Source organism: Phaethon aethereus, assembly GCF_964289735.1.
Source record: "Phaethon aethereus genome assembly, chromosome: 3".
Taxonomy (NCBI): domain Eukaryota; kingdom Metazoa; phylum Chordata; class Aves; order Phaethontiformes; family Phaethontidae; genus Phaethon; species Phaethon aethereus.
In genome coordinates, this window is record NC_138576.1 from 59,625,814 (window position 1) to 59,645,433 (window position 19,620).

The following is a 19,620-nucleotide window of genomic DNA, read 5'->3' on the forward strand; positions in this document are numbered from 1 at the left end:
GGAAGAGTAGTGACAGATCTAATAGCTACCCCTCCTGCAGTGAAAATGCTCAGGGAAATTTATTTGCAGAGGCCAGTAAGCCTTGAATCACAGATCACAGGTTTTGTGTTTAAACCTCTCCAGGCTCTAGGACACCAAGTGAGGAGAAGCTGCAGGTGACGTTACTATTGCTAGGTGAAAAGGGGAGGAAGTGGAACTTCTGGAAGGTAAAATAAAATTTCATCAAGCAGATTGGATTATAAGAAAAAATTCTCAAAAGGTACTGCTAACCAGTGTGGGATATGAAGGGGCTTGAAGAGTTTAGGACTATGAAAAACTAGCTGACTATTTAACTAACTAACAAACATCCTTCTGTTGTTGATTGCAATAGAAAATTGGTGATAGTACTCTAAAATTTCAACAGATTGTTTTCCACTGAAGCAGGAAAAATATTCAAGCCTGCCGTTCTGCTCTCTGTGGAGGGTGCCCTTTCTCCTTACCATCATCTCTATTTCCTCCCCACTTGCAGTAGCAGGCTTTTTGACAACGTCTTAATTTCCCTGGTGTCTCCAAGTCCCTTCCAATCACTAGCCCCCCGCTACTGTCTGCTCACACCGCTATGTCCATCGCCATGTACAAGGGAGCTCTATATTCTGTGCAGCCACCGAGTGCCTGCAAGGCGTGAGCAGCATGGTGTCAGAGGCATGTAGCAGCCCAAAGCCCACAGAGCTTTCCAGAAAGTTGTGTGGCAATGCACATGGCTGAAATACTGAATGTTACCTCAAACAGATTTCCCAAGGTCATTACAAAAGTTCACTCAACAGAGTAAAAAATAAAGCAAATAGAGAGGGATGTGAGCAAACAAGTGATTCAGCTACACTTGTAGTAAGAAACAGCCTGCACTTTGGGAACAGCTAATTTCAACTGTACCAGTGATTCATGGTTCTACTAATTAGTGATTTCTCCTTTCTACTTTGTAATTTCTGAAATGGATTCATCCTCCCCCACTGCAGAGCAGGTGGAAACCTGTTCCATTGCCTTCTGCATTCATCAGGAATGGTTTAAAAAAGTAAAACTCTGTAACACTATGTGAGATCAGTCATCCACACACAGGAAACTGTAAGTGCAGTTAAATTACACAAGCTGCAGTCATTTAGGGAAAAGGTAATGCTTCTTGTGTAGCAAATGCAGGTAATAACATCAATTCCTAAAATTTAAGAATCAGATCTTTTCCTGGAATAAACTGTCATTTGAATTACTGCAAATATTATAGCTGCTGAAGATTTTCTTCAGCATTTTTTACCTTTTCTTGAAAGAGCATGGGGGATATACTCTCTCTACACTTTTCGTAAGAAAGCTCAGTACCAATATTTTTTGAATTATTCACAAGAAGATTTTTTTTAAGTCAGAAGAGGCTTTGTTAAGTGTATGTATCTTATGTATCCTTGTAATAACTCTTTCTGTACTTCTCAAAACATTTCACTTCCTTTCTGTCGGATAGATGGATGTACAGATGGTATCTGTAGACACCACTATGATGAAGATATTTTTTGTACTTCTGAACATAGATGCAGTCAGCATTCTCACTCTGTTAAAAGGAAGATCTTGATGAACGTAATGTCCGTCCGTTCATCTTTATAGGTGACACGCTACTCTAATTACATTCTTGTAAGTGAAGCAAAATCTATGAGAAAGCAACTTCATGCAGAATCAAGCTAAAAATCAATGCCCTTATAATGAGAGTTATGTATGGCTCTTCCGCTTAAGAACATCTGCCCGTTCTATTATCCTAATCGTTCAATAACACTTCATCTGACTTAGTCTCTCAGAGTTACGTATAGCAAAGCCACAAAGTTGGCTCTGCTTCTTGAAAAACAGATCAAAAGAACAAGCATGGCCATTGGGAACATTTACTGAAAGGTTAAACAGTTGTAACTAAGAGTAAAGTGTAAAGGATGACCTATTATAAGTCAGGAATACTTTTGGTCTAAGAACCTTTCTAGGGGAAAGGCATCCAAAAGACTGAATTATACCTTCAAATAAGTGACATGAAAGTCTTTATGTGTTCATTAAAACTTAGTAAAAGATTTTTAAAACTTCATTTCAAGGTCAAGGCAAAATTTACTTTCTCTTTTTAAGTGTAAAACAAAACAAAAGAAGTAAAATCAGCCTGCTCCAAAACTAGGAAGATTCCTACTGACTTCATGTAGCTGTGGTGTCCACTGAGGGACAGCAGAAAATAGATAGCACTGTGTAGGTATGTCATTGCAACCTGCCTGATGTGTCTGTGCATGGATGTTTCACATAGAAAAATTATCCTAAATATCAGGCCTGCTGACTCAGATGTACATCTTAGTTTGAGGGCACAGAACTGTTTTCCTTCATTAAAAAGATTAACTTTGTGTTGTTCGAGGCGTAGGCATATTCTAATCCTGTTATTTCTGGATGTGACTGGAAAAATAAACATTACATTAATCCCCAGACCAACATAAACAGGTTTGATGCAATAAATTAAATTCTTTAATTAAAGTTATGCCACCCAGCTGCTTGCACAGCACAGGTACTTCATTCTAAGTATCTGAAAGTCCAAAGGCAAACTGATTATTTGGTTACCTGTGTGGTCTTTAGATTGAACATGTATCACCTTCAAGCTTGATTATTTCTGGGATCACATATCCTCAGAAGTTTCTTTACAAGGCTGACAATGCAACATCAGAAGACATTGCCTGTCAGACATGAAAATGATGACTCTGCTTTGCTCAAGGAAGATTCTTTTCCCAGATCATCAAAAAGTGAGTTTGTAGTGCAAGTGCAAGCCTCCTTCCTTTTCTCTGCATTTATTGGAGACCGACATTTCTAATTCTTTGCCAACCAGATTTTACCACCATCATTCACCATTTGCCTTCCTTACATCACTCCCTGTTCTGTGCAGTCAAAGATGGGAAAGAACAGACACAATGAATCGGGTCTGGGCTGAGCAATACCCAGCGTAGCCTTGAAAGCGCTCAACTCACAATAGGTAGCAAAGGGGTCACTGAAAGGTGCTTAAAACTTATTCATCTGATGCTAACATTTCATGGACAGAGCAGGCACCTCAGACAGTGAATATTCACACTCTTCACTTCTCGAGCTTTTTTTTCACAACACGTGGAGGTAGGCAAGGATGGGAAGGGAGACAGAGTTTCCTCTAAAGCCGATTTCATACTAAATGAAAGAGGAGGTCAGTCTTCCACCTCAAAGTTGCCCCATAAGTCGCAGTGGAGGGTCAGTCTTATGTCGAGCCAGTTTTTACTGTGAGGTGAGGGAGAGACAAGGGGAAGGCAGAAAAAACTTGTTTTTAAGTCTTTACCTTTTTGTATTTCACCTCATTTTAGCTCTTGAACACTGAACCCTAGCCATGTCCTGGAAGGACATGAGTGTTTGGTCTTGGTATAAATAACTACCATTCACAGCTGAAGAACTTTTTTGATAGACAACAAGGGACAATATTTTCAGAAGCACAACAGTGATGTGGCAGCCTTTGTATTTTTTTCAAAAACAGTAGAGGTGTTTAGGTGCTCGGTTCTCACGGAAAATCAATGGGAGTTATGTGCCTTGCCTATTCTGACGTGCTTGTGAATCCCACCAGGTGCCATGCTACATGTTTAGGCACCTAAATATCGTTGACATCATGTTGTCAGTCATTGCCAACAATGGAGCATAGAATTCAAAGTCCACTGAGTGCTGAAACTTTCATTGTAGGACATATTTGAGCTGCCTTTTGTCTTCTTTCAGGAGCAGACTCCCTTAGCGGCCAGTCACATGGAGACCATGAGAATTGTTTTTCTGCTGTGCTTGCATCTCTATTCTGCTGGATTTTTGCCTTGTCCCTCACTGTGACCCAATTTTTATTCTTCTTTTTTATATGTTTGTAGAGATACAATTTGAGTTTTACTAAATAGCCATATCTGTGTCTCTTGATGATTTCTGGAAATATCAATTAGAAAACCAGGCTTTCTTATTCTCCATGGAAGACTGAATCTCCATCGGGGATGGAGAGCACAATGTACTCCTCACAATCCAGGAGGAAGCAGTCAAGGACATGCTAAGCCACCTGGACACCCACAAGTCTATGGGGCCTGATGGGATCCACCCAAGAGTACTGAGAGAGCTGGCGGAGGAGCTTGCCAAGCCACTCTCCATCGTTTATCAGCAGTCCTGGTTAACAGGGGAGGTCCCAGAAGACTGGAGGCTTGCCAATGTGACACCCGTCTACAAGAAAGGCCGGAAGGAGGATCCTGGGAACTACAGGCCTGTCAGCCTGACCTCTGTTCCAGGGAAGATTATGGAGCGGTTGGTTGTGAGAGTGCTCACAGGGCATCTGCAGAACAGCCAAAGGATCAGGCCCAGCCAGCATGGGTTCATGAAAGGCAGGTCCTGCTTGACCAACCTGATCTCCTTCTATGACCAGGTGACCCGCCTAGTGGATGAGGGAAAGGCTGTGGACGTTGTCTACCTGGACTTTAGTAAAGCCTTTGACAGCGTCTCCCACAGCATTCTCCTGGAGAAACTGGCGGCTCGAGGCTTAGACGGGTTTACTCTTCGTTGGGTGAGGAACTGGCTGGATGGCCGAGCCCAGAGAGTTGTGGTGAATGGCGTTAAATCCGGCTGGCGGCCGGTCACGAGTGGTGCTCCCCAGGGCTCGGTTCTGGGACCAGTCTTGTTCAATATCTTTATAGATGATCTGGATGAGGGAATCGAGTGCTCCCTCAGTAAGTTTGCAGATGACACCAAGCTGAGTGGGAGTGTTGATCTGCTGGAGGGTAGGAGGGCTCTGCAGAGGGATCTGGACAGGCTGGATCGATGGGCAGAGGCCAACTGTATGAGGTTTAATAAGGCCAAGTGCAGGGTCCTGCACTTTGGCCACAACAACCCCATGCAATGCTACAGGCTTGGGGAGGAGTGGCTGGAGAGCAGCCCGGCGGAAAGGGACCTGGGGGTGCTGGTTGACAGCCGGCTGAATATGAGCCGGCAGTGTGCCCAGGTGGCCAAGAAGGCCAACAGCGTCCTGGCCTGTATCAGGAATAGTGTGGCCAGCAGGAGCAGGGAAGTGATTGTGCCCCTGTACTCGGCACTGGTGAGGCCGCACCTTGAATACTGCGTTCAGTTTTGGGCCCCTCACTACAAGAAGGATGTTGAGGTGCTGGAGCGCGTCCAGAGAAGGGCAACGAAGCTGGTGAGGGGTCTGGAGCACATGTCTTATGAGGAGCGGCTGAGGGAACTGGGGTTGTTTAGTCTGGAGAAGAGGAGGCTGAGGGGAGACCTTATCGCTCTCTACAACTACCTGAAAGGGGGTTGTGGCGATGAGGGTGTTGGTCTCTTCTCCCAAGTAACTAGCGATAGGACAAGAGCAAATGGCCTCAAGTTGCGCCAGGGGAGGTTTAGATTGGATATTAGGAAAAATTTCTTCACTGAGAGGGTGGTCAGGCATTGGAACAGGCTTCCCAGGGAGGTGGTGGAGTCGCCATCCCTGGAAGTGTTCAAAAAACGTGTGGATGTGGCGCTTCAGGACATGGTTTAGGGGACATGGTGGTTCTGGATTAATGGTTGGACTTGATGATCTTAAAGGTCCTTTCCAACCTAGTGATTCTGTGATTCTGTGATTCTGTGAATACTTAGACGATGACTACCAGTAATATGTTCAGCTTACAAAGGCTTGTAAAAACAACACAGAAAGGAATTTCCGTTTTTCCAACGAACCTGCAAGAGAGTTGTCTCCAGCTGCATTCCTGCACTGACTCTCCACTGCATTCTCTTTTAGCTTATCATGTGTATCTCTGAGGATAGAGCTCCATGATGTTCAAGGCTGGAACACGCCAGCAAGTTATCTAGTCTGAGGCTTGCTTTGTTCTCAGAGACTCCTATATTTCAACCAGGCACCTTTTTGGCTGATGTGTATCTTCCATTAGGTAAACAATCATCTTCTGCAGATGTCAGGGAAAGAAATACCCACCCTTCGCTGTGGTATTTTATCACTCTTAGTGTTAAGAACATGTATCTCATTTTCAGTCTGGATTCAGTTAACTTCAGCCCCCAGTCATTCATTCTTGTTAAACTCTTCCTACTAGATTAAAGGGAGCTGTATTAACCAGCATCTTTTTTTCTGTGAAGGTACTTAGTATCCACAATAACACAGTCACCTCTTTCTGAAGAGGTGAACAGAATACTCTATCCCTCTCTGTCAAGAATATCCTTAGTTTGTAAATAACTTGAGTGACTTTTTTCTGTTCTTTCTCCAATTTGGACACCATATCGACTTGCACGTTCCAGTTTCTCCAGTACCTTGTAGACAGGTGATGTATGGCCATGGCCTGCGTTCACTGTTGCAAGGTTTATAATTTCACTGCTGTATGAAAAAATATCAACCTCAACTTGTCATTCACCTTGCCAGTTTTAAAGCTACTTTCCAGATGTAAATGTCAGTGACAATATAACACATGAGGCAGCAGGGAATTGGGCCCTGAGGTTAGAGAGACTATATTTGGGTGTCACAAGAGAATATAACTCTGAGTAATGGGATAAAATTAAGGAAGGGAAAATTTAGGCAGACTGGAATGAAATACTTCTTAACTGTGAGATCTATTAGGTTGTAGAATAATCTTCTGTGGGAATTGATGGAGGCCTAGTTATTTCAGACGTTTAAAACTAAACTGGATAAAACACTTGAAGATATTCTGTAAGGAATTATCCTGCAGTGCCAGAGGGAAGGATTAGATGACCTAGTAGTTCATTTTCATCTCCACTTTCTGTGATTTTGGTATACAAAGCCTCACAAACAGGAAATTGTTAGCAAAGTCAAGAGTCGCCACTAAACCCTGTCTGTGTCAGAGAAAGAAGAGTGAATTAACATCACCTGCTGGTAACTATGGAGGAATCCTAATCCAGCATTTCTGTGGGTTAGTAAATACAACCAGTACTGTGGGCTGGGTGCATGGCTTATGTCTGAAAGCAGAAGCCTTTACTAAATGCAAAAATGTCAGGAAACAGCAGGTGAGTTATGAAGAGGATCCAGGAGAGGAGGAGTAGGAAAGAAGAAATCAGGATGGGCCTGACATGCATAATAGTGTCATGAGCAAGTTATTAGTCAGGAATGAATCAGCCTGTAGTACAGGAGATGAAACCTGAAGCTCCAGTCAGCCAGCTGGGAAACCAGATGTTTTTTATAGGCTTTAGTGTATGGACATTAATTCATATAATGATATTACCAATTGAAATTGTAGTTAAGATGACGCCAGAGCCAGGGTCTTCACTAAGGGTTGTACAAACACACAGCAAGCCAAGCCATGGCCTCTGCAGAAATGTACAGGTCAGTGAACAGTCTGGCAGAGAAAGCTGTCAAGAGAATATTGATAAGTAATACCCTAGAGAAGGATCACAGCATTCTAAGGTCCATAACTTGATCTTCCTTTTTTTGTCTATGGGCTTTATCATCATTTGTTCCTAAATTTGCTCTCAATTCCTAACACACTGTGCACCCTCAATTATTGCTTTCATACATTCATTGTGTCTGCACGAAGAATCACTAGGCAACTCACTGCTTATTATTTCTGTTACTTAATTTTTACATTTGTCTTTCCTCCTAATCTTTCTAAACCTAGCTGCAAATAAATACGAATTATATTCATAATAATGTAGTTCCTAAGTAGTGCCTGTACTGGGTCTGGCTGGGATGGAGTTAATTTTCTTCATAGCAGCCTGTACAGTGCTGTCTTTTGGATTTGTGGCTCAAACATTGATAACACAACAGTGTTTTGGCTATCGCTGAACAGTGCTTGCACAGCATGAAGGCTTTCTTTTTTTCCCACTCTGCCTGCTCCCACCAAGCTGGAAAGAGGTTCAGAGGGGACACAGCTGGGACAGCTGACCCAAATTTGCCAAAGGGGTATTGCCTACCATATAATGTCACACTCGGCAATAAAGCTGGGGGTAGAGGAAAGAACAGGAGGGAGGATGTCTTCCAAGGTGGCCACTGCTCAGAGACTAGCTAGACATTGGTCTGCTTGTGGGAGGTGGTGAGTGATTGCCATTGCATCACTTGTTTTTTTCCTCTTTCCTTTGCCTGTTAAGCTGTCTTTGCCTCAACCCACAAGTTTTCTCACTTTTGCTCTCCCTATTCTCTCCCCTATCCTGTTGGTGAGCGGGGAGTGCGTGAGTGGCTGAGTGGGTGTTTAGCTGCTGACCAGAGTCAACTCACTACAGTGCCATTTCTTCATTAATAAAAAAAAAGTTAAACAGAAACAATCAGACAGGGTTCTACACCTCAAAACTCCTACCTTCTACATGTGGTAGCAACCACTCTGAGAATAGGCCTGGCCAATCCAAAATGCACAATAACACATATACTTGCACCCAAGTTCCCCACCACTGAAGTTTTTACCTTTTCCTCATGCTTTGTCTAATAAGCCACCAGAAAATTCATTCATAAACACGTTTTGTTTTCTGTATGTGACCAGCCACTTTCAAAATACGTTGGGCTCTCTTGGTCTGGCTTCACAACTCCATTTTGCCCTTGTAAGCAGCCTAAATTGAGATAGCCCGTGCACATCACTGACCCTTGCAGATCTGACATCAAAGTTCTTCTGAAAGCACCCACCACCCTCCCATCTGCTGACATCTATCCTGTGACATCTATCACATTAGGGAACATGAGACACATGGCAGTGCCCAAGCTGGGCTGCTGAAAGCTGTCAGCACTTCAGTTATTTCCTAGCTGGAAATACTTCTGGGAGTGAGCAGGGCAGAGTGAGGAGTTTCAAACCCAGCTCTTGAGAGACGACAGAGATGTCTGCCTACAAATATGTGCAAGGATAACCCTTTTGCTCATCAGAAAAAATCTGGTATCAAAATTTGTATCCCAAATGAAAATGTTCAATCCATTGCAGATGGATCCACCCAAAGTATTTCAGGCAGCGTGGTGTGCATTTACTCCTCTAGATCAGTGGATATGCCAAACATGTTTTTTCCTAAGTATAAACTTACATCATAAACTATATTTTAATTAGTTTTTACTTTTCTGGCAGTGCTAAAACTACTGTCATTCCCAAACGTTTCTTCTGACAATGGTGTCACATTTAGATGAAATTCTAACATCTTTCTAGCATGAAAGCAATAGGATAAGGACCTTGGGGAAATAAGTAATATATACATCATTTGATCAACAAACCCTTTAAATAGCCACATTTGAAAGCAAAAAAAAAGCCCTGGGAATAGAACAAGAAAGAAAAAGATAATTGGCCACCAGGTGTCAGTAGTTGTTCTCTTATCGTAATAGAAGGCTTAATAAAAGTCTTAGGAAGACTGCAAGGGTAATGTTAAGCCAAGGAAGGCATAAAATTAAATGGATTTTTTCTTATTGTTCAGACCAGGAGTTTAAGAATGATCAGAGGAATTTTGTTTTCCTGTCTATATAGAGCACAATAACAAAGAACACACTGTTGTCCTATAAGATGGTTTTTTTCCCTCCATTTCCTATTAAATCATTGCTTTTTTACAGATTGCAAAGATTGGTCTTTAAAACAAAGAAAGTACAGCTGATGAAAATGCATCTGTGGCCAACTGATTTAAAAAAATCACTGGGACATGGGAGGTCTTCTTTGCTCTTCACCCGACCACATCCACTCTGCTCTGCCTACCTAGTACTGTAACATCCCTCCTCCAAAGTGTGATTAAACATAGACTTTCCCCCAGATACCCGATCTCACTGGATGACAGGGTGGCAGGAGCAACCTGGATAACCTGGTTCTATGGCAGTCATAAGATAATGTTTTCAATTTTTACATCTGGCATCACCTTTTGGTTTATTTTTTCATGACTGCAAAGCGAGTTTTCTTGATTGTTACAGTGACATCATTAAAATGTACCTCAGGGTTTGTAACTTTAAACCACCAGATACTTTTCCTATTCAGGAGGCAAAGATTTACTTTGGTAGCCGGAGAGACATCACCACTCCCCTCCTCTGCTAACAGTCCCTGGTGTGAAACATGTGACACTGGTACCATGAGCCACAGATGCACCCACAGCACGGCGTGTGCAACCGCTGCAACCTGGCTCCCTGAATTAGATAGGGGTTGCCATGGTCCTTAATAAAGTCTTGGATCCTACGTTGGGAGCATGCAAGTACCAACAAAACAACATACAAGTCAGATCATGCTTCCTGCTCTGGAGCGAGTGGATCTGCACACCAAGAGCTTGACTTGCTTTATCTCTGCTAAGCAGAACTACTCAGTGGGATACCTGGGTTTGACACCCTAGGATTCTTGAACACTTGTCCATCAGATCAACCTTATGTTTTTAAGCAAAAACATTTTCTTCCTAAACATCATTTGCATTGGTTGGTGGCCCTGGTTTTTCATTTGGGAAATAATGAAAATTTATAAAATTTTGAGATCTTTAATCCATTGGTTTGGCGTTCAGAAAGATGCATATTATAAACCTCATGGACAACTGGCCTGGGTGACAGCTCTATACCTGAATTTCCCTGTGCGGAAAGTAGGTGAAAAGGCACTGAATACCCTTGTAAAGTGGTTCTAAGATTTAGGATCAAAAAATGCTGCAAGAGACCTAGGTATTTTTATTACTGTTATTATTTGAAATTATGCAACAATAACAGGAATGCAAGATCATCAATGACAACTGAGCAGAGCTTTAGTTATGAAATGGTGTGATGATCCAGGCTGACATTTTCACTGCTTTATAAGATCATTTATTACCTAAGTTATTTGTTGTGAGAACCAAAACAAAGTGTGAATTTGCAGCGATCGAAGTTAAAGACGAACATCATGAATTTTCAGGAAAGCTGATATAAGAAAGAGCAGAGAAGGTCCAGACTGTTGAGACTCTGAGAAAGGGACCATCAGGAAACACTCTGCAAGCAAACTATGAGTACCTGAAAACACCAATCTCTTCATATTCATTGTCACGTAGGGCTGGGCACCAAAGCTTTAACAGAGAGGGTCCCCTTCTCAGTCAGATTGCAGGCTGGACCACTCCGAGCTGATGTGTCCCAACGACCAGGAGCTTTGGGAGAACCTGGCAAAGGTTTGTCTCCACCAAGCCTCAGCAAGTCCCTTCACAGGGATTTGGAGTTGCAGCTTCTTCTTTATCCAGAGTAGTGCTGGATAGTTTTTTGTAAAATGTTTTGAAGTGTAACTGTGCCAGACCCTTGCATCTGACAATTATGTTTGTTTAAGCAAGACCTCTGAGTTTGTAACAATGGAATTATCTATTTTTCAGGACAATTAACACAATGTTTTTGTATGAGCTGAAGGTCAGAAGATTAATGTGGTTTTATCTACAGTGCATTTTTAAAAACTAATTAAGAATCATGCAGTTCATTCTGTACTAAAGACTGGGAACGTTTCACATGAGATGACTCTTGCTCCTCTGCAGCAGCAGAAAGAGAGGGAGAGAGAGCGGAATGGAGGAAGAGCAGAACGGAGAAAGAGTGAGCTGGCATGCAAACAAACAGACACATCACAGGGATGCAGCTAATGGAGAGCAATAAAAAACTCCGTTCTGGTAACACGAGAGATAAAATCGTCTCCTGGACAAAAGGGCTAATCTAAAATATTAATCAGCAAAAATATTCAGTGTTTGCAATCACAAGCATTCCTTGTTAGAGGAAGAGAGGTGGAGAGGAACAGAGGGAAGTGCTGCTCTCGGAGCATTATTCGGGAGATGTTTTTATCACCTAGTGCTTACGGAGCATCTCCTCGTCTCTCTCTCCCATGCCTGACAGCCTGTACACACCACCATTCCTCTGTGGGGAAAGCCTGGTTAACTGGCCTCCTGTCAGAGGTGAGTCTTCTCCTGGGAGGTGGTACGTGAGGGTGAGGAGCAGAGGTGGGACGGGGGTGCCAGGCAGCCAGCTCCTGGCAGGAGGGGCTGCGGGCTGGCGCGGGGACGGGCGCGGGCGGCGGTGAGGAGGCAGCATGCCCCGCATCACCTCGGCTTCAGGGGGTGCAAAGCTTGGGGGAAGCAAAATGAGACACAAAATCGGAGGCAGCCAGAGGTAACGCAGGGATTTGAAAACCAGGGCGAGGAGTTTATTTTTAATGCAGTGGCCTCTGCCTAGCCTTTTAATGGGGAAAGGTAAGAAAATTGGAAGCTGTTCCTACACTCTTGCTTTTGGATGCTTATCTGCGCTGCTGATTCCAGCGCTCTGAGGTTCGTTTGCGGTGTCTGCCCAAAGCATGTAAATACTATCAGATGTCGAAGTGCCTCATTTCAAAACTGGGCTATGCACCACTATTCTGTTGATCAAATGTGGCAATTATTTCAGGCTTAAAACCTTTTAGGGATAACAATAGGTGCTGCCAATCAAAGCCAGAAAGTACACATGCATTTAAAGAGCAAGCTGAATGAGGAATAACAGCAACATGTGTAGCTAGAATATATTATGGATTACCATCCTCTTACACAAAGGCTAGTAAACTCTTGAAAATGCAGCAACCTACAGAGTTAATAAAAGGGACAGAAATGTGCAGATGTCTCGGTTTGTCTAATTTGTGTCTTTCTAGCATTGGTAGGATGATTCACTGGATTTAGCAACAGCTTGTGAAGACGAGCATATTAATAACTTTATGCTGCAGCTCTTCCATAAAATGTAATCTTTTACAATTCTGTATTCTCAAATGAAATACAAGCTTAGAACCGGAATAAAATTAGGAAAGATATTTGAATTGTCAGCTTATTTTCTTTTTAAATCTGTGTTTATATGTTTAAATATGCAACTTAACTTGGAAAAGAGTACTCCCTTTCATCCCCATCCCTTCCCCAGAGTGCCACTCCCTACTATAAAAGACTGAAGCATATTTAAATACGGGGGGTACCAGGATAGTACTCTAAGGCATTCTGTCTCATTCTGTGTATTTTTATATTGTACTAAACATAAATTAACATTTTTCTTCCCATCCACAAACACTTGAATAGTAAAGCTTCTGTAGACCGTTTACGACTCAATGACAAAGCGGCCAGTTGCATATTGAAATTTGCATGTGTAAGCCATGAAGTTAGTAAACATTGGGACATCTATCCTTTCAGCTTTTGATAAAGTTCAACGGATTTGAATAATTAGGTAACAGAGCACAAGGGTTGCCTTGAGGACGTAGTAACTATAGCCCTGAATCTTTCAGTCCTATTTTAAACCTTTCTCCATGGTTTTAGGCATTACTCTAGACTACAGAAAGGTTCATCTGAGTACTTGATGACTTGTAGAAGGTTATATAGAAAGTGTCTGACAAAGCAGCAAGTTGAACCAGTGTTTCTAGGTATTAAAATGGTGATCAAACAACTAGACTGATGATTTTTTTTCTCCTTGGTTTTAATGACACAGTTTCACAGACTATGGCATTTACTGGAGATATGTTTGCATTTGTGCATTAAACATGCTTGCAAATTTATTGAAATAACAGGAAAGAAAAATTACAACAATTTTAATATAGACAGGACCTAAACTTTAATTTCTAATTTTATTGAAAAAAATTACCTTTTTATGCTAAAAAGCATGAAAGACAATGGATTAAGTTCAGAACATTCACTAACTTCATTTTTAACTTCAAAAAAAATAATTTTCTGGGTGTAGATAAAGCCTTAGGAAGATAACTATCTTTCTTCTAGCACATTAAGTGGTTTGATATGTTGATGTTTCTATTTATTACTTAAAATGAGCTGAATTTGTGAAATAATTCATACAAAAATCTATGCATTCCATTCAGTCTTTCCATGCCATGCACCATTTGAAACTACTTATGCTCTTGATAGATCTAGTGTATAAGAGAAAGCAATGTTTCTAATGTTTTTGTAAAAATCCCAAGCTCGCAGAATTGAAAATTACATGTATTTTATATATATATGCATATATAAAATATGCATAAATACTATATTATATATATTATATAATGGAAACACATTACTATATATAAATTATACTGTGAGATATATATAATATAATGGAACCACATTAATATATACATATAAAAAATATACTGTGATAGACCTATATATCTCTATCTTGGACTCTTAAGTGGTAATGAATAACATACACCTTTAACTCAAATGCTTAAAACCTGAAAGTGCTTACACTAAATAGTCAGATAACTACTTCAGAGAAAGGCAGACTTCAATTTCTTACCTGCTTTTTTAATTTCAGGGACAGCTGTCTTCTCATGAGCTTTCTCTTTTTTTCCTTCTTTTTCTAAGATTTAATTAAAAAAAGTAATTTGATATGCTAGAACTCTGAATCATATACTCAAATATGCAGTCAGCCAAGTCCTGCTGGGCACACACTATAAAAAAATGTGACTTATTTGGGAGTTTAGTTCAGATTATTCCCTTATAGCACTTGCACCCAACTAGCCACAGAGCAATCAGCTGAAAATGAAAATTAATCAGTATGCATCAACTATGGATGATTTAGACCCTTAATAATTCATCAACGGCTAGGCAAAAATCATCAGTGCGTGAATGTGGTACCTTTTAGCTTAAGCTCCAGTAGCAATGAGTTCATTAAAAAATAATGAATGACATAAATATTTTCCCATGAAAGCAAGACCTCAGTGGATTTTAGATGCTTCCTGGGAATGAATGAGCCAAAATACTATTTGGAATGAATGATCTGAATGTTTGGATGTCAAGGCTTTGCAGTTTGGTCACTGCAAGTTTTGGTTGTGATTCTATAATATAAATAAGTAAATCAACCCCACCTTCAGAAAGTGGTGTACTGTGAACTGAGTGATATCTCCCATGAGTTTTGTGTATGGCAGTATCACAATGTCCTGCAATATATAGGGACTCCATTAAATTGTTTAACAAGCCCATTGATGGCCACCAAACAGGACTTTTATTTGTCAGAAAAAGAGTTTAGAAAATATTAGACACTGAACAGATCAGACATCACATACTGAAGAAGCAGTAACACACAAATGGTGACTAAACAACTAAGAAAAGGACAACACAGAGCCAGAAGCATAGGATTAACCTAAGAAAAAACAATGGGATTTGAGCCAGGACTGGGAGGAAAAGCTGAATGAGGCCAATAAGAAAAATTCCCAAACCATACCTTTCTTTTTAGTTTCAGTCATAGCCCTCTTTACATCAGTCTTTTTCTTTTCCTCTTTTTTCTCTAAAAAGGAAAGAGAAGTTCAGCTGCCTACTTTTACACAGAGCAAGAGATATCCAGATGAACATGTATGTATGTATTAATATTTGGGATGTGAACCCTTGATTAACTGCAATAGGTTCTAGATTTGATAAACTGGTTACTTATTTAGGAGTTTACTATCAGCAGCTCAGAAGTACAGCTCAATACACCGAGAGTGAACGTGGCACTAAGGATAGAACTGGAACCAGCATGTAAACCAGATAATTACTTAAGTAAATGTTAATTCAAGAAATTATGCCCATTAACCTGGTGTAACTAAGACTTTATTGTGATGATTCAGTAGCCATGCACCTGTTCTGCTTCTTTTATAAACCTGACTGAATGGCAGCTAAAATTGTAAGTGGTACTTGGCAGTAACTGTAGAATGCCATGAAAAGCCTACATATATGATACATCTTTTTAACACATTTTATGAATTGAACCTCTGAAACTGTCATTACAGGACTTCTGCTATTAATGGAGAATTGCAGTTAAAGCATCATCTACAAAAGAACGTGACTTGTTCTTTTAAAAGCATCTGCCTCTATTTTGTCAATTAACTGGACAACAGTAGATATAAGGGTAATGTTTTTGCTTCTTTTACAAAAAGCTACAACAATTTAATTATTTATTCCATGAATGTTTTTAATTAGAAAATTGAGAGTTCAGTAAAGGAAATATGGAAGCTATAATTCTTATTTTTCCTTTGGGAAATTAAACCCCATTTTGATGGGGAAGAACACAAGAATGGCTAATCTAAATGCTTTTTGTTGACTGATCGTCCACAAAAAACCAAATTTGTCACCTTCAGTTTGTGCTGCATGGCTTTGGGTGTTGATGCAGTTAGTGGAACTAGAGTTTTCTTTTTGTGATAATTTACTGTTATGAATGTGGATAAGAAACCAGGTGTTATTACCACAAAAAACAACACAAACACAACACCATAAGCCTTTTCTTTGCTTGAAAAATATTTAAAGTATGGGAATATTTTCTGAAGCCAGCAGATCTAAGAAGCAAATATGCTATTATCCCTTGCATAAATTAACATGAAAAAGAAAAATGGAGAAACTTACTTTTCACTTCTTTAGCTACCACAATGGACTTTTCTTCTGCATGAAAAAATATATACAAACAAGAAAGAAAAAACAATTTAAATACTGCACAGCATGCTTCCTAAACCAAAACAAAATATGCGTATGTGTGATAGAAAAATTGCTATTTTCAGAGAGTACATGAATTCCACAGTCTGTCCATAGTGGTTTCATAAATGAAATTATTTTGCCTATCATGAAGGCAATGTATTTACCAATATTCAGGGTGTCCTCAAACCATACTTCTGCTGATTTTCTGACAATAGTGTTTAATGTTAAGCATGATCTTGATGTGTTCCAGTTCTTTCTTGTTTTAAACAGATTTGTTCAATGCATTTTGCTTATTATTGTCTTGACAAAATGAAGCAGAAAATCCTTGCATGTGTTTTACAGAATGGTTCTCCCAGTGTTTTATGTGCTTAATTCTCCCTGCTGAAACCCTGAGCATACTGGGCTTCAAGCTTCAAATTCCTTTGTGTCATGAGCGTGCTTTATGATTCTCAGGTTTCTTAAGCATGTGGAGGGCATCAGAGCAGTGCTCATCCTCCACAAGCTTGTTTGGAACTTTGTTTGTTTGCATATTTTCATATTCTTGTTATTGTCTATTTCTAGGGTTCCCAGGAGTCTGTCTCTCTCTTTGACGTGCTGTTTTAGAGACTCTTGCTAGGGATGGTGGCTGCTTCCTCAAAATGGAAGAATCTTCAGCCTCAGATTACACACAAGCTGTTCCGCAGCTCCACTTTCTTGTACCACCTATGACTTTTCAATGTTTCATTTCTATATGCAATGTACATCTCTTCTAACTTCTAAAATGTGGTTTAATTGTTTGCCTGATTTAATCAAAACTGTTAAACATATCAAGTCTATCAGTTACTGTGAGAAAAAAACTTCCTTCTGTCTTCCTTCCACCAACCTTTACTCCTAGTAACTAAAGACTGAAGTGCTGTTGGTACTTCTGTGATTTCCATTTTTTTCTGAGTTCTGCTGGAGCTGTTAACAGCTCCACTCTTCCAGATGATAGATTAATTTTTTTGCTTTCTTATATGTCTGGTGCTAGATGATGCTCAGGAATAATTTGTAAACCCAAGAATCCACTTCAATAAGGGATCATTTCTGCCTTTCAATGTCTAGCATTTTGCATGTTTCTGGGGCCCAGCTAAGCCATATGAAATTTTCTCCAAGATTCATAGCAAGGTTCAAAGCCATATGTGTCTTGAGAGCCATGAGCTGAGACACGGAGCTTTGAGAAGTGAAGCTTTGTATGGAGGATGTACAGGAGGTAGCAGGAATTTTTACTGCAGGTAACCTAAAGCACAAGGAGATATATCCCTGGCTGCAGAGTTTTTATTGCTAAGTCATTCCACCAATTAATTCCACTGACATAATTTTCTTCCATCCAACTCTCAAGTTGCAATATTCAGAGTGTCCAGGAAGCCTAGAGACATCTGTATTTGTTATGAATTTTCTAGAGGGTGATTACATAGAGGTATCGATTTCCCATCAGCACTGGCCAAGGCAAGATATGCACTCTTGGTCAAGTCTCAGAAAAGCAGTCACAGGACTTCCATTCACATCTCATCTGCATGAAGCCCCATTGATGTAACTCACAGCTACTACTGACAAAAGTTTATGTAAATGAGAAAGATGGACTTGGTAAATGGGTATTATGGAAAGAGCCATTTGTGATTTAAGGAAGCAATTGCATTTCTTGAAAAAATTTATTTCCTCTCAATTTGAGTAGCTCACATTTAGATTGTTGCATATTAAGTGTATATTTAACACCAGCAAAAATTGTCATTTCTGAAGAAGTAAATGCAGTGGGTTTTCTCCAGATATGTACACAGCTAAATTAAGAGGCAGAGCAAATAATTAAATAGGAACTCGGGCAGGTCTTTTGCACTGTAAGATATGAACCTCATCTGTTAATTGAAAGTACTTACTTTTTTTAGCAGGACTACAAATGTCCATGGATCAGCTGCATATAAAAGGTTCATAATATGCACGAACAGTGGCTTACGCAAGGAAACACAAGTCATTTTTGACGATTCAGGGTTGACTACAATATGAAATTCAAGTGCAATTGACTATTGAAAAATCCATTTATTATTGTTACTGATTTTTGATCATGTAATTAATGCTATTTTTTCACCAGGAGCACTAGTCCTGAACCACATCTTTATGTAAAGGGTGTAAGAGGTATGCATACAAGAAGACCTCACCTTCAAAAGTCTGCAATGCCTTTACAAGAATGAAAGAGGGATATAGGCAGATGGCAGAGTATGAGATGACAGAATTGGTCAGCAAGACAAGTAATGGACTTTGCATTTAGTCAATTTTTTTTCTGTAGAGTCTACGTATAAGTGGAGCTTTATGTAGTACAAGGAAGAAACCAGGGAGCATGAGAAGTGTGAATTAAAGCAGTGATGTGCTACTGAATGGGAAATTCAGGCAAAATATTTTTCTGGGGGGAAAAAAAAGAAGCAGCATAGAATAGTTTTTTTGAGCAAAAAGAACAGCCCTGAAGGAAAGAAATATCTGAGATGGAATTACTTATTTCTCAATCAATGTTGAGGGACTGAGGACACCGGTGGAAATCCAAGTTAGATTCGACAGAGACCAAGCAAGAGATGTTTCGATCTGAATTGCCTTTACCAGCTTTGACGTCTTTCTGTTATTCTCATGGAATGTCAACTAATTTTTGGACAACAAGGGGAGGGGAGATAACAGAAACATGCTAACAATGCAGCACTTGAAAACAGGCCTGGTAAGACCGGTGTGCTACTGTGCCAGTGCTGAGTGGAAGCTAAATTTAGGGGTGCACGTGAGTTACTGGGCATAGTGTCATGGGAATGCTGCCTGGGAACTGGAAGAGGAAGGTACTCTAAGAGTTTCTTCTCCATACCGTTCGAGATGCTCCATGTGCTCATGGTGACACTGACTCTGGAAGGACTTGTCAGCTCACCCCATCTCCTCTGAGAAACTGAGGTAAGGATGGCAGCAAAATACAGCCACTGGTACCTTCTTGTGGAGAGCCACGTGCATAACAAAAACTAACTAGTGGGACTGAATACCAGAAGTTTGGAGATGTTTTGGTTCAGATAAGCCTTCTAAAGTTCAGGTACTTATACAAAGCTTATCTGCATTTCTCTAAAACCTGTTGTCAGGAAATCTCATGAGAAAAGCTCTTGTGAGAGACTTTGGATATTGCCTAGCTTTGTGAAATACTACAACAGCATTTCTTGCCTACTGATTCTGGTGCTGGTAGAAATGAGGAACAGCAGAGATATGTATATACTCACCCACAAGCAAAACAGAGCAAAACAAATACTAATTTAGCTTTTTCTGTGAAACTATAATTCAGACTGGATGCAA

At 40.3% G+C, this 19,620-nt stretch overlaps 1 protein-coding gene across 1 annotated transcript in view; it reads right to left on the reverse strand.

The window, feature by feature from the left end:
- The window catches only part of TRDN (triadin), a gene marked incomplete at both ends in the record, with an annotated part of 211,439 nt that overhangs the window by 114,696 nt on the left and 77,123 nt on the right, over positions 1-19,620 (reverse strand). The window contains 3 exon segments of the mRNA XM_081998530.1: positions 14,150-14,212; positions 15,077-15,139; positions 16,231-16,266. Of these exon segments, the coding sequence (XP_081854656.1) occupies positions 14,150-14,212; positions 15,077-15,139; positions 16,231-16,266 (162 nt within the window).